The sequence below is a fragment of the Podarcis filfolensis genome, assembly GCF_964270895.1.
Source record: "Podarcis filfolensis genome assembly, chromosome: 10".
Taxonomy (NCBI): Eukaryota; Metazoa; Chordata; class Lepidosauria; order Squamata; family Lacertidae; genus Podarcis; species Podarcis filfolensis.
The window spans coordinates 2,221,860-2,236,020 of record NC_139612.1 but is presented as its reverse complement, the minus strand read 5'-3'; the positions used below and the strand labels follow the sequence as shown (position 1 = coordinate 2,236,020).

Sequence of the window (14,161 nt, the reverse complement as noted above, 5' to 3'; positions counted from 1 at the left end):
TTCCTATTGGCTGGGATTTACACATGCAGCATTTCTGAATGATCATGTCTTAAGAGGCACACAAATCTTTCCAAGAGTCATAACACAATCTCTAAAACTAAAACAGAAAAAGGAGAATTCCTCTCTCTCAGCCCCCAAGGCTCCTCTGAGCACATTTTTTCACATAATAAAAAAATTGTACAGGGTCCTATTTATTCAGTGGCTGCAATTTCTTTCCTGTGTTTATATGACTTCTCCATTTCATTTCTAGGTTCTACATTGAAAGCATATCCTATCTAAAGGATAATGCTACCATTGAGTTGTTTTTCTTGAATGCCAAGTCCTGTATTTACAAGGTAAGGCCTTGACACTTTTTCTTCATGTCACTGCCATTGTAATTCAACCTTTCTTTAAAAATAAGCACTGCCAGTTTGTACCTCCTTAGGCTATCTGTGATTCTCTGCCTGATTCTCTGCCTATATATATATATATATATATATATATATATATATATATATCTGCCTGCCTGCCTGCCTGCCTTTACCTGTGGGAGCCTCCCAGAGTGGTTGGGGAGACCCAGCCTGATGGGCAGGGTATAGATAATAAATTATTATTCTATTCTATTCTATTCTATTCTATTCTATTTTATATTATATTATAATTATAAACACCTGCCTCTCAGACATCTGTTAACTCTGAGGGATGCTGCCTCTCCCTAAGCTAACAATCATAGTAACAAACCACTTCTAATTTGGAGAAGTATTGTTTTCTAGGTAAGGAGAAAACACCATCTCCTTGGATTGCCAGATGGCAGTCATATTCTTGATCATATGAGCTAATCTGTAAGAAACAATTCTGTTGGTTCAGGAAGATATGTACTCTCAGCAGTGCAGACGTCTGGACTCCATACTTTCAAGATCTCCAGTTTTCTGAGTGTGAATAAATCTCTTTTGTTTGTTTGAAGTGGGATGTCAAGATGGTTGCTAAATGAGGGATTTAGCACTGTTGTGAGTTGTTAGAATTCCTTTGAAGGCATCCATCAGAAGAGGGCACCCTTGCCTCTGAGTTGCGTGTGAGAACTGGGCAGTCGTTCCCAGATGTTTACTGGGAGGCGTGCGAGTTTCTTGAAACCTTGCCATATGCACCAGAACAAAAATGGTTACATGCAATGCTGATGAAACGGTTTCTGGCCAAGTTCTTGGCCTTATGGATGTTTGAAAAGGAAAAGGAAAAAGCCACTGGACTGTTGTTGCTGGTTACTTGGATAAAACAAAACAGTCCCAAGTGCAGAACATTGTGCAAAGTTTTGACAGATGACCAGGCTCCCTGGCTTGAAGCTGGAATACCCTAGGCTAAGGGCGCACAGCTGCTTTGTGCTGTGAGACAAAACAAATACGCAGAGGGGGAGGGAAGCTGCAGAAGCAGAAAGGTCTTCTGCAGACACCCAGGGCTGCTTCACACATGGCATGTGCAGGGTCTCATTTCTTCCTTCTGCTTAACTGCTAGGCGGACATGTGAACTCACTCCACCAAAAAGCATATTGTTTGAGCTGAGATGGGAGTTCTGTTTCTAGCATGAGACGAGCCATTCATACCACCCCCCAAGTTTTGCATGATTCTGTAGTCATCATTTGACAACAGTCACGTGGCTCTTTATGGCATGAATTGAACGTACCTCTTGGTAAAGTCATAGAAATGTAGAGTTGGGAGGGACCACGGGGGTCATCTAGTCCAACCCCCTGCAATGCAGGAATCTTTTATCCCATGACCCTGAGATTAAGCATCTCCTGCTCTACTGACTGAGCTACCGCAGTCCCTCTTGGTTTTTGAGGTATATTACTGTCTTTGGGAGGATTGGTGTTGCCACTGATTTTGTATGGCAAGCTGTGTGCTTGAACCTGTGCCTGCATCTGTTGTTTCCTAATGTTTGTGTGTTAGAATTTTCAATGAAAGAAAAGGGAGCGGGGAACAGCACCTTCACGGGGTGGGAGTGGAATCATAGAGTGGCATAATTTGGGAGGGATCTTGGGGCTCATCTAGTCCATCCCTCTGCTCAGTGTAGGATCTGCAGTGCAGGATGCAACTGCAGCACCTCTGACCGGTGGTCAGTCAGCCTCTGCTACCATGCCTCCGGTGAAGGAGAGTCTATCCTTTCTGGGGCAGTCTCTTTCACTGTCAAGCAGCTCATATCGTTACACAGTTTTTCTGAATGTTTAGTCAAAATCTGTTTCTCTGCCATTTCCACCCATTGTTTCCATGCTTGCCCTCTGGAGAAGTGGAGAGTATCTTCTGCTCCATCTTTGCATGGCAGCTTAAAAACTGATATCCTGCCCCACCTTCTCCTGTCTCTTCTTCAGGCTGACATTCCCAGTTCTTTCAGCCGTTCCTCAACAGACTTGGGTCGCTTCCAGATGGCCAGTTTATTGAGCGTTCATGCTGATTTATTTGCTTATGTGATGTTGTGTCGAGCCTTTCCAGTCCACATTTCCATCACTTTGCTTACTGTCGAAAGTTCAAACTGGGGAGGGGGTGGGTTGGTTGCTGAGGAGTCCAAATCCACTTTAATTACACGGCTTGAATTTGCAGATATGCCATTGAATCCGGCCTATAAAACAGCTGCCACCTTGGTCTCCAGATGCCAAACCATCCAGAAATATTTCTCCTCTGGATGTGTTCCAGTTAGTTTATGTCCTTCCAAAAAACTGCTGCCCAAAGCTGAAGAGAGCACTCCAGATGTGATCTGACCAGCACAGAACAGTGGAAGCAATAGTGATCCTGATCAGTATCCCTGTGGCTGTTTTCCCTTTTTAAAATTAAAAAAGGTACATTAAATGTGTTCATGCATTTCATGTATTGTCTAGTTAGGCCCTGACGTTTAAAAGAAGTGACTCTTGGGTACAACACAGACCTGGTTTTTAACGCAGGGAGGAAGCACCCACACATCTCTTCCAACCTCTCCAAATGGCACCACACTCACAGCCAAATGGCCGCTCACAGGTAAAGGTCTTTGTCCATTTAAATAAATCCATTTGGGGGCCTCTTCAAACTTCTCCTTGCTGTAGAGCAGTGGTTTTATGAAGTCAAGGCCCAGAGTCCTTCCCATTTCCATTTGATTGATACTTATAGATGCTGCTCAGGTAAGTTGTTTGCAACGTCCATCACAAAGACGTTTCTGAGAAAAGATGGCTTTGTAGGTAAATCTCAGCAGGAGGTGAGGCCCTTCTGAATCTGATTCCTTGCTTTGTCACACAGCCCCCCAGCATGCCTTGGGGAAGGGGAATGGGCAGTTTACTCAATGCCATGGCTATACTGTGGGAACTATCGGATTTTCTGTCTCCCAAGGTGTTTGTGAATGGGCTGCCTTGTACTGCACTCATTAGCTCTGCCTGCAGTGCAAATTAATAACAGGGCCTTTTCTCTTATCTGTCTGAACTGTTAGGCTTTCTAGCACCACAAATAACAATCCGGTGGCTACTCAAAGACAAAGAAATCCAGGAGGAGGGGGGAGTATTGTAGTCTCTGGTACAAATTTGATTTTTGATACAAACTCCCTTTCATACCTGGGACTCCATCTCAGGATAATAATAATATCTTCCCGTGTCCTATTGTGAATTACTGAGATAATGTGTGGTGTGAACCCTCTAAAGCTTTCCCCCACCCTTATAAATATGTATAGATCTAGATTATTAAATTATTATTTTCATTGCCATTATACATATTCACCTCATATTTATGTGACTTTGCTTTCAAGGCTTCTGCTAGATATAATACTGAAATTACTAGCAGTTTATGTTACACTTAAGCACAAAGTGAAACCCCATTCACATTCAGTCATGGTCTTTTGCTAAAGATTTTGGATGTGGTAATCCAACACAGGCAGAAAAATTCATGCAGCTGATCATGCAGAAACGGGACCATAGTAAATGTGCATAGTGCCCCTTCATAGAATGATAGAATTGTAGAGTTGGAAGGGATCCCAAGGGTCATCTATTCCAACCCCTCAATGCAGGAATCTCAACTAAAGTATCCAAGAGAGATGGCCATCCAAGCTCTGCTTAAATGCCTCCGAGGAAGGAGACTCCACAACCTCCTGAGGTTCCACTGTCCAACAGCTCCTGCTGTCAGAAAGTTCTTCCTGACGTTTACTCTGAGTCTTCCTTCTTGTAACTTGAAGCCATGGGTTCGTGTCCTACCCTCCCTCTTCCATGTGACAGCCCTTGAGATACTTGAAGGTGACTATCATATTTCCTCTCAGTCTCCTCTTTTCCCAGCTAAACATACCCAGCTCCTTTGGCCATTCCTCATAAGGCTTGATTTCCAGACCCTGGATCATTGTGGTCGCCCTCCTCTGCACGTGTTCCAGCATGTCAACATCCTTCTTAAATTGTGGTCCCAGAATTGGACACAGTATTCCAGGTGGGGTCTGACCAAGGCAGAATAGAGTGGTAATATTACTTCCCTTGATCTGGACACTATACTTATGTTGATGCAACCTAGAATAGTATTAGCTTTTTTTTTGCTGCTGCATCACACTAACTCGTGTTAAGCTTGTGGTCCACCTAGATCCTTTTCACATGTACTGCTACTAAGCCAGGTGCCCCCCAACTTATATTTGTGCATCTGGTTCTACCTGTCTAAGTGCAAACCTTACATTTGTCCCTATTGAAATTCATTTTGTTAGCTTGGGCCCAGTTCTCCAGTCTGTTAAGGTTATTTTGAATTCTGAATTCTGCCTACTGTGGCATTAGCTACCCCTCCCAGTTTGGTATCTGTAATGGTTATATGGGGTTGCTCATGCGTAAGTTGCCGCCACTCCTGGCTAGGAAATCAGCGTAACACCAGGGTTAAACCTTTTCCTGGCTGGACAGCCCTTCACTTTGTGGCTGTTTCAGTCGCTAGCAGAATCCGTCAGTGGGCGTTTCTTGAACTTCTTCCAACAAAGAAGTTCTTTGACGCCAAGTCTACGCCTACTTTCCCTGCGCAGAAGTCTTCTGCGCAGGGTGGGTGTGGGTAGCGGAGGACCTGTGCTCTCCCCGCTGGTCTCCGGCGAAGAGTCCTGGAGCCCCCTCTCCGATTCCCCCATCCGCCCCCCTTTATCCCTGGTGTTACGCTGATTTCCTTCCCCAGCTGATGAGTTCCCTCTCTCCCTGCTGGGCCCTTCTCCGGCATCGCTTGGGAGCCTTGCCTCCACTTCTGGCTCCGATGTCAGTTCCCTGACATCCACCTCCCCCCCAGGACCCCCTCCACCCCCGGCCCGACATTTTGACCCAACTTCGTCCCTTTCCTCGGCCGACGATGCGGGGAATCCCCGGAAGGAGCTGTCACCATCCTCTGAGGATTCAAACTCCGCTTCCCACCCGCTCCGATCTCTTCCCACGGGGTGGCCCTCCCAGTCCGATTCCTCTTCCTCTGACGCCTCTCCTCCCTCCTCTTCGGAGGCAGGAAAACCCACAAAATCCATCATCTGTGGTTCCAAATTGCTCCTCCCAGAATCTCGCTAGTGGTTTAGGCTTATCTGGGAACAGGCTGTGGAACTCCTCCATAAGATACCCATCATTGATAGCCTCCGCGGGGACCCACGTGTTTTCTGACTCGGGTTCTCCCTCCCAAGCTACCAAGTACTCCACCTGGCGCCCTCGCCATCTTGAATCGAGTATTTCCGTGGCTTGGTTGTGGTGTTCCCTCTCCTCTACCTGCGGGTGTGTGGTGACTTCTCCCTCTCGCCCCGGGAATTCCCGCCCCTCCCTGTACGGTGAGAGTAGGGACCTATGGAACACCGGGTGTATTTTCCTGCTGTCCGGCAACTTGAGCTTGAATGCCACGGGGTTCACCTGCTGTGTTACCTCAAAAGGTCCCAGCCGCCTTGGCCGCAACTTCTTGCACCCTCCCTTAAAAGGTAACCCTTGGGTTGACAACCACACCCGGTCTCCCACCCGTATGGTCTCCCCTTCCTGACGGTGCTTGTCTGCCTGCCTCTTGTAAATTTCCTTGGCCCGTCCAAGTTCATCTTAAGTTGCTGGTGCAAGGCCTCCATTTCTTCCACAAACTGCTCTGCCGCAGGTACGCTCCACCCTTCCTCCCCCCTCCCCGGGAAGGCCCTGGGGTGACACCCATAATTGGCCATGAACGGGCTCATTCCCATGGACACATGTTCGGCGTTACTGTACACAAATTCGGCCAGCGCTAGTTTCTCTACCCAATCGTTCTGTCTCTCGCTGACGTAGCAGCGTAGGTATTGCTGGAGTATACTGTTCGCTCTTTCTGCTTGCCCGTTGGTTTCCGGGTGTCTCGCCGTCGAGAAGCCCACCTCGACCTGCAACAAGCTCATGAGCTTCCTCCAGAACCAGGAAGTAAATTGTTTCCCGCGATCCGAGACGACCCTCGAGGGAGCCCCATGCAGCCTGAAGATGTGATCTACAAACAACCTGGCTGTTTCCTCTGCCGTTACCGTGTGCGAGCAAGCGATGAAATGGCACATTTTTGTTAGCAGGTCGACTACTACCATGACTGCTGTCTTCCCCCTTGACTTGGGCAAATCTGTCATAAAATCTATGGATACCACCTCCCAGGGTCTTCCCGGCGTGGGTAAGGGTTCCAGTAACCCTGCGGGTGCAGCCCTCTCCCCCTTTGCCCTCTGGCAGCGGTCACACCCCCGTACATATTCCCGTACATCTTCCCTCACCCTTGGCCACCAGAAGTGCCTGGTGACAAGCAACATGGTTTTGTGTTGACCAAAATGCCCCGCTGTTGGGTTGTCGTGGAGTTGTTTGAGTACCCTTCCCCTCAAGGTCTCCCCCGGTACGTACAGCGCTCCCTTGTAGTGCAGTACCCCTTCCTTTTCCTCAAACCCTCCATGGTTTTCCCTTCCGTCCCGGAGTTCCCTGATTTTTGTTTGAGCGAATTTGTCATTTCTAGTAAGCCCGGCTAGTTCTCGTTTCTCAACCAACACTCCCCCACACACCCATCGGTTCTCGGGGAACACGTGTCTGACTTCTGGCGGTCCCTCTGCTTCCATGTACTCCGGCTTCTGGGAGAGAGCATCTGCTCTTACGTTTTCCTCTCCTGGTACGTACTGGATCTCGAAGAAAAACTTGGAGAACTCCTGTGCCCATCGAACCTGTCTCTGGTTGAGTACTCGCGCAGTCCTCCAGTATTCCAAGTTCTTGTGATCCGTACACACCTGGATCTTGTGCTGCGCCCCTATTAGCAGATGTCTCCATCGTTGAAATGCTGCATAAATTGCAAGCAGTTCGCGGTCATACACCGTGTAGTTTTGCTCCGACTTGTTCAGCTTCCTCAAGAAAAAGGTGCACGGCCTCCAGCTCTGCTGGTCCCCCTGCTGCAACAGTACCGCTCCGATGGCCTGGTCTGACGCATCGGTCTCCAGCCTCATTGGCTTCTGCAGATCCACGTGCAGGAGCTGCTCTTCCGAAGCGAACGCCTTCTTCAGCCTTTCAAAGGATTGCTGGGCACTTTCTGTCCAGACAAACTTCTTTTTGCTACTGAGACAATCTGTGATGGGCGCTGTCAAGTGGGTGAAGTTCTTGATGAACTTCCGGTAGAAGTTGCTGAACCCTAGGAACCTCTGCACATCCTTCTGGGTTTTGGGGGTCTTCCATTCCAGCACCGCCTGCACCTTGCTGGGGTCCATAGCTAGGCCCTTGTCTGACAACTTGTACCCCAGAAACTCTACTTCTCTGGTGTGAAATTGGCATTTTTCCAGCTTGACCCACAACTGGTGCTTCTGCAGTCTCTTTAGCACTTCCCTGACGTCTCTGACATGTTGCTTCTCATTGTCCAAATAGATTAAGATGTCGTCCAAAAAGGCTACGCAGTTCTTCTACAGCAGGGGCCCCAACATGTGGTGCATGAAAGCTTGAAAACAGGCGGAGCCCGACTGTAATCCAAATGGCATAACTAAGTACTCAAAGGCCCCCAGGGGGGTGAACATGGTGGTTTTCATTTGTCCCCCTCCCTTATCCTAATCAAATTGTACGCTCCCCTGAGGTCCAGCTTGGTAAAAAAATTCCCCTGCCTTACCCGTGTTAAAATGTCGTCAATCCTGGGCATTGGGAAGGTCACGGGTTCTGACACCAGGTTGACGGCCCGGTAGTCCACAACAAGCCTGGGCTGATTAGTATCTTTTTTGTCCACAAAGAACTGCCCCCCACCGCCTTTGATTCTCTTATGAAACCTCTTTTCAGGTTCTTGTCTATAAATTCCCACAACTCCTGCATTTTCCGGTCCGACATGGCATACAGTTTACCCACCGGGAGCTGAGCCCCTGGGAGTAAGTTGATTTGGCAGTCAAAGGGCCTATGGGGGGGTAGTCTATCCGCCTCCTTCTCGCTGAAGACCTCCTGCAGGTCAGCATATTGTGGTGGTACCTCCCCTTTTGGCTCCACCGCCAACCCAGCCACCCTGGCCACAGTCATCCTTGGGTTCCCCCCCCCCCTAGACAGTGTTCCAAGCAGTGAGCTGACCCAAAGGTGACCATCCGCTGATGCCATGCCACTACTGGATCATGTAGTGCCAGCCAGCTCATCCCTAATATTATTGGGGGTCCTGCCAGTGTGGCTACGTGAAAGGCAATGGTCTCCGTGTGCCTGGAAACCCTCATTCTCATTGGTGGGGTCTGGTGCGTCACTTCCCCTCCCAGAAGTTCTCTGCCATCGATGGTGGTCACTTGCAAGGGAAAATCCAGGGGCAGCAGGTGGAGTTGGTGCTCCAGAGCGAAGTTCTTGCTGAAGAAATTGCAGGAGCTGCCTGAATCCAGCAGCCCCTTCACCTTAACTGGGTGCCCATTCGGGAGTTCTAGCACCACTTCTATGGCTATAGCTGCCTTGGGGGGGTCTGGCTGGGGCACTTCTATTGGTTGCTGGCCTGGCTGCTGTGCCCGCTGATTGGCAGCCAAGCATTGGCGTTTCCCTGCGCCTGCCCCTTTTCCCCCTCCTCCTCACAGCCAGCGTCTCCCACCATCCCTTGCCATGCCTTTCTTTGAGGGCAGACCCTGGCAAAATGTCCTGGCCGTTGGCAGAGGAAACACTTCTTGGTGGTTTTCCAATCCTTTCCCTCCTTCTTGCGACCTTCACTGGAGTTTGAAACCTCTTGCGCGCCATCTATTTCCATTGGCTCAGCCGGCTGGGAAGGCTGCCTCAGCATTTCAGGAATGCGGTAGTCATGGCAACGTTCCCCTCTCCCTTCGCGCTTCTCCTGAGCCCGCGCTTCCTGTCTTACTCCTATCACAAGCACAGCCTTGGTCAGCTGATCCATTGACTGCGGGCGGGGCGCGCGGGAAAGCTCGTCCTTCACCGTTGGGGACAACCCCTCCTCAAACAACATTTCAATGGGTTCAGAGTCCAGATCCCACCCGAGCCGGTGGATCAGCATCGCAAAACGCGACCAGTAGTCTCTAACTGATTGGCTCCCCTGCTTGCACCCCATCAATTCCCGTCAAGTCACATTTCGCTCCACTTCACTGGAATACATTGCATCCATCGCTCCAAAAAAAATCCTAAGGTCCTTCAAGGCAGCATTTTGCGTCGCCATTAGGGGCCTGATCCATTCCTGGGCCCCATCCTGTAGATGCCCGACAATATAGGCCACCCTTTCCCCATCATCAGCAAAGTCATTATGCTGCAGTTCCAAAGCGTACTCTATTTCCGTTCGGAACGCGTTATAGTCCTGGGGCTTCCCCCCAAACTTGTGCACCAGTCCTTCCTTGCGACGGGGGTGGATCTGACCTGTGCATCCTGATTCCGCCTTTCGTCTACTTTCCCTGCGCAGAAGTCTTCTGCGCAAGGTGGGTGTGGGTAGCGGAGGACCTGTGCTCTCCCCGCTGGTCTCCGGCGAAGAGTCCTGGAGCCCCCTCTCCGATTCCCCCATCCGCCCCCCTTTATCCCTGGTGTTACGCTGATTTCCTTCCCCAGCTGAAGAGTTCCCTCTCTCCCTGCTGGGCCCTTCTCCGGCATCGCTTGGGAGCCTTGCCTCCACTTCTGGCTCCAATGTTAGTTCCCTGACAGTATCATTGGCAGATTTAATGAGCATCCCCTCAATTCCTTCATCCAAGTCATTTATGAAAATGTTGAACAACAATGCAGCACTCCACTTGTCCCTTTTTTCTGGGATGATGAAGAACCATTAATGAGCACTCTTTGGGTTTGGTTCATCAACCAGCTACAAATCCACCTAACAGTTACCTTGTTCAACCCACATTTTACCAGCTTCCCCACAAGCAGGGCTTTTTCCCAGCCAGAACTCACCGGAACTCAGTTCTGGCACCTCTCAGGTGGGCACCACTGCCATTGCCAAGACAACAAATGAGGAGTTCATGGTGAGTTCTGGCACCTATTTTCTAGAAAAATACAAGAGTATCATGGGGGACATTATCAAAAGCCTTACTGAAATCAAGATACACTATGTCCACAGCACTGCCTGATCCACCAAGATTGTGAGACTGACACTTTTGGGGAGGAGAAGTCTATCAATTGCTGTCAGCCATTTTAGAAGCCCTGCTCTGCTTCCACAGGGGGAGGCAGCAATGCTTCTGAATCCCAGTTGCTGGACACCTCAGGAGGGGAGGGGGCTCTCGTGCCCGGGTCCTGCTTGCAGGTTTCTCTCAGGCACCTGGTTGGCAACTGGGGGAACTGGGGGCTGGTCTAGGTATGCCAATGGTCTGACCTAGCAGACTCTACTTACTTTCACATTGGCAACTCTTGGCCGAGAGTAACTTTGGACATGTTCCCCTGACTTGTTCAGGATGTTCATGACTAAGTCCGCAAATCTCCCCTTGTTCCATTCTTCTTTGGGAGGGAGAATTGTGTGAGATGCGCATGCTCAGCTTTGGACTGAACTCACTTGAGCTGCTTCTCACCACTTTTGTTTCAAAAGTCTCTCTTAAGCTATGGTGTGTGGAGATTTAAGATGCAGGCAAACAATAGTCTTTCCCTAGGCTTGAAAATGTAGTCATGGTATATATGCTCACACCACATTTCCCTCTAAAAAGAGTTGTGCAAGTTTTTGTAGTCACCCTGCCCCCCCAAACACATTCCCTACAAAATCTGTTTGACCAAAGGCAGCATCATGACAAAAGAAGTTGTGCAAACCAGGGCAAATTAATCTATGCTCTGAAAAACTGCCTTTATCCTTCCTAATAGCAGTTCATTAAGTAGAACCTCAAAAGCTACCCTTAGCGATTTGCCTAATAATTTTGTAAAGCTAATTGTTAACAAGTGCTAACTTGTGGCTTCCTTACTGAATTCCTATATGGAAAGGGGTCAAGTCAAAGCCCATGCTGGGGAAAACCTGCTCTCTGCTCCCAGGGATACTCGCATGCATGAAGAACTCACATATATAGCAGAGCTCTTAATGAAGTGGCTGCTTCGTCGCTCAGCAGCTGAGTGGCAGGAACATTTCATTAGTATACCAATAGGGAAGCTGACTTGGGCATGGAGCCAAGAGTGAAGGAGTAGGTGGAGAAGAACAAGGAACCCTTGGGCTGAATCAGCACTGATTCTCAAAACAGAGATGCACTGACTCTGTTTGCTGGTGATCATGTGGCAAGTGTGGTTAATGCCCTGTGTTGGATTCCAGTGAAAAGCACCTTTGGGGATCCTTCCAGGGAAGCTTAGGCTGTGGTATTCCTGCTTTTGAAAGATGAAGATTAATACATGACCATTGTAAAGCCATTATGATTTTATAGTATGTTTTTGCTCATAAGCTGCTTCATGTACCATGTGAGTGGCAGAGGGCAGCATATAAATAGCTTTAAACAGGGAAGTCCCTGCCTTCCTCTCATCAGCTATTTTAGCCTTAAGTTTTATTGACTCACCGCTGCTTAGTGCAATAAAAGCTAAAGCTACCCTTGACAGAATGAGCAGGCTCCATCTGTCTGTTTTCCTCTCTCCCTACTATTCATACCTAAAATCCCCACCCATAACCATAGATGATTTATGCAAGAGAAAAGGGCTACCTGCCCTCAATAAGTAAGTACAGCCTTTCTTTCCTTTGTTGTTTCCCTATTTTGAGATGGAAGCATTAAAATTACACTAAAACACTGTGGCATTGTATGCTTTGGTGAATGAATGGGGAACTTGCAGCCTTCCAGATGCTGCTAAGCTCCAACTCCCACCATTCCTGACCACTGGCTGTGCTAGCTGAGGCTGAGGGGAGTTGGAGTCCAACACCACCTGGAGGGCCACAAGTTCCCCTTCCTGGTTTAGTGGCCATAAATTGCACTGGCCTGCAATAGTATGGCGCTGTGGGTTAAACCACAGAGCCTAGGACTTGCCGATCAGAAGGTCGGCGGTTCGAATCCCTGTGATGGGGTGAGCTCCCGTTGCTTGGTCCCTGCTCCTGCCAACCTAGCAGTTCAAAAGCACGTCAAAGTGCAAGTAGATAAATAGGTACCACTCCAGCGGGAAGGTAAACGGCGTTTCCGTGCACTGCTCTGGTTCGCCAGAAGCAGCTTAGTCATGCTGACCACATGACCCGGAAGCTGTACGCCGGCTCCCTCGGCCAATAAAGTGAGATGAGCGGACTTCCGGGTTAGCGCCATCGGCAATGGCGGAATTCCTCTGATCAAGAGGAACCCGCTCCATGAAAATTGGGTCTTGCCGCCGCGGTGAAGGCGGAGACCCTTTAAAAATCCCAGGCGGAGGAAGCCTGGGAACGTGGGATTCGGCTGACACCAGGAGCGCCCCCCCCAACTCACAAGGAAACCCCTTTTTCGGGGATCCGAAGCGACGTGGGGTGAGCAGCGCGGTGTTTTGAATCGACCGCTATTTTTACGGAGTGAAGCCGCACAGCCATTGCCAGAGAGCGCTGACTTTTTCCTGTGGACAATTGGACTCTAAACAAGTACCCGTGAGTAGAACAGAAAATTGGATTAAGAAACATTTTAATTTGGCACTGAAGCGGGAAGGTTCTAAACAGGAAGTCCGCCTTCCACTTTTGTAAATAGACTGAAGCAAAAATTGTGCAAGCTAAAGTCAGGAAAGTCGTATATAAAGGTTTAAAATTCCTCCAGTTTTAACCACCAAAACCCCTCTTGGAAGCAGGAGTAAAGAGGGGGAATTCTGATTGTTCAAGCCTGCAGGAGAGAGAGTAAAGAAAGAAAAATTTCCACCGTCTCAAACCTGGGAACGGGGTGTCAGAGACAGAGATTTTTGGGGAAGTTCATTGACTGTGAATGGAATGCCTTTTGACAGATAGTTAAAGAAGAGAAACAAATTGATTCCAATGTTGCCTTTTGCATTTAAAAGAAACAAAGAATTTTAAAAATGAAAGTAATTCTCTTTTGTTGGACCTGCTTTCAAAAAATGGATACAAATAGAAATTGTCTCCTCTAGAGGGAGCTGGTTAAATGGTTGCTGGAGTCGATCTGGGGATTTCACAGCTGTGGAGATTAAGATCGTGGGACCAGACTCTGACCTTGAATAAAAATGTGTTTGGAAGAAGTTTTGGTGCTTGCTTTTTGCAAGACAAGCGCTTTGTTGGAGCAGATGCATGAGAAGATGGATTTGATGACTGTTGCAGTCAAACATTTTGGACAAACAGTGAATATTTACACAGAAACCATTCAGGAGCCAACGCAGGAACCTGTTTTGACAGGGCAAGTGCAAATGCAGAAGATAATGGAGGAGGTTGCTGTTGAACCTCAAGTAACACAAATGGAGAGACCCGAGGCCCTGCAGGAGCATAAGCCGCTGTCCTTGAAGACTGAATTTGGAGTGGGCCAGGGGGGGTCTGGAGATGTGGGGGCCCTTAATTTTGGAGGGACTTTGAAACATGCTTTTAAATATTTTCTGGACTACACAGCCGACTGTGGGGAATGGGACTGTGGGGAATGGGCTGATCTGTTGAGGAGAGACAGAGTTATTTTTGAGTTGGAGTATCCCCGAGACCTACTCCTCAACGAGAAAGAAAAGAAATTAAGAAAGAGATCAACAAAAGACAAGGTAAAGTGCAGGTACAAACAAGAAGAAGATCTGCAGAAGGGACATGGAAAAGACTTAAGAGCCTCGGACATAAGATTACCAGGTTGATGGACTAGATGGAATGGACAGTAAGGACTGACATAACCCGAGACCAGGAAGAAGAGACATTGGAGGAAGATTGGAAGAAAACTTTTAAAAAACTTATTTTGGGAATTAGTGCAAAATTAATGAGCATTAGGAAAAATG

At 48.4% G+C, this 14,161-nt stretch overlaps 1 protein-coding gene across 9 annotated transcripts in view; it reads left to right on the top strand.

The window, feature by feature from the left end:
* The window catches only part of FRMD4A (FERM domain containing 4A), a 426,455-nt gene that overhangs the window by 317,025 nt on the left and 95,269 nt on the right, over positions 1-14,161 (top strand). For all 9 annotated transcript variants that reach the window (XM_083574960.1, XM_083574962.1, XM_083574966.1 and 6 more), the window contains one exon: positions 251-335. In XM_083574960.1, coding sequence (XP_083431086.1) covers positions 251-335 — 85 coding nt within the window. The remainder of the gene's footprint in view (positions 1-250; positions 336-14,161) is intronic.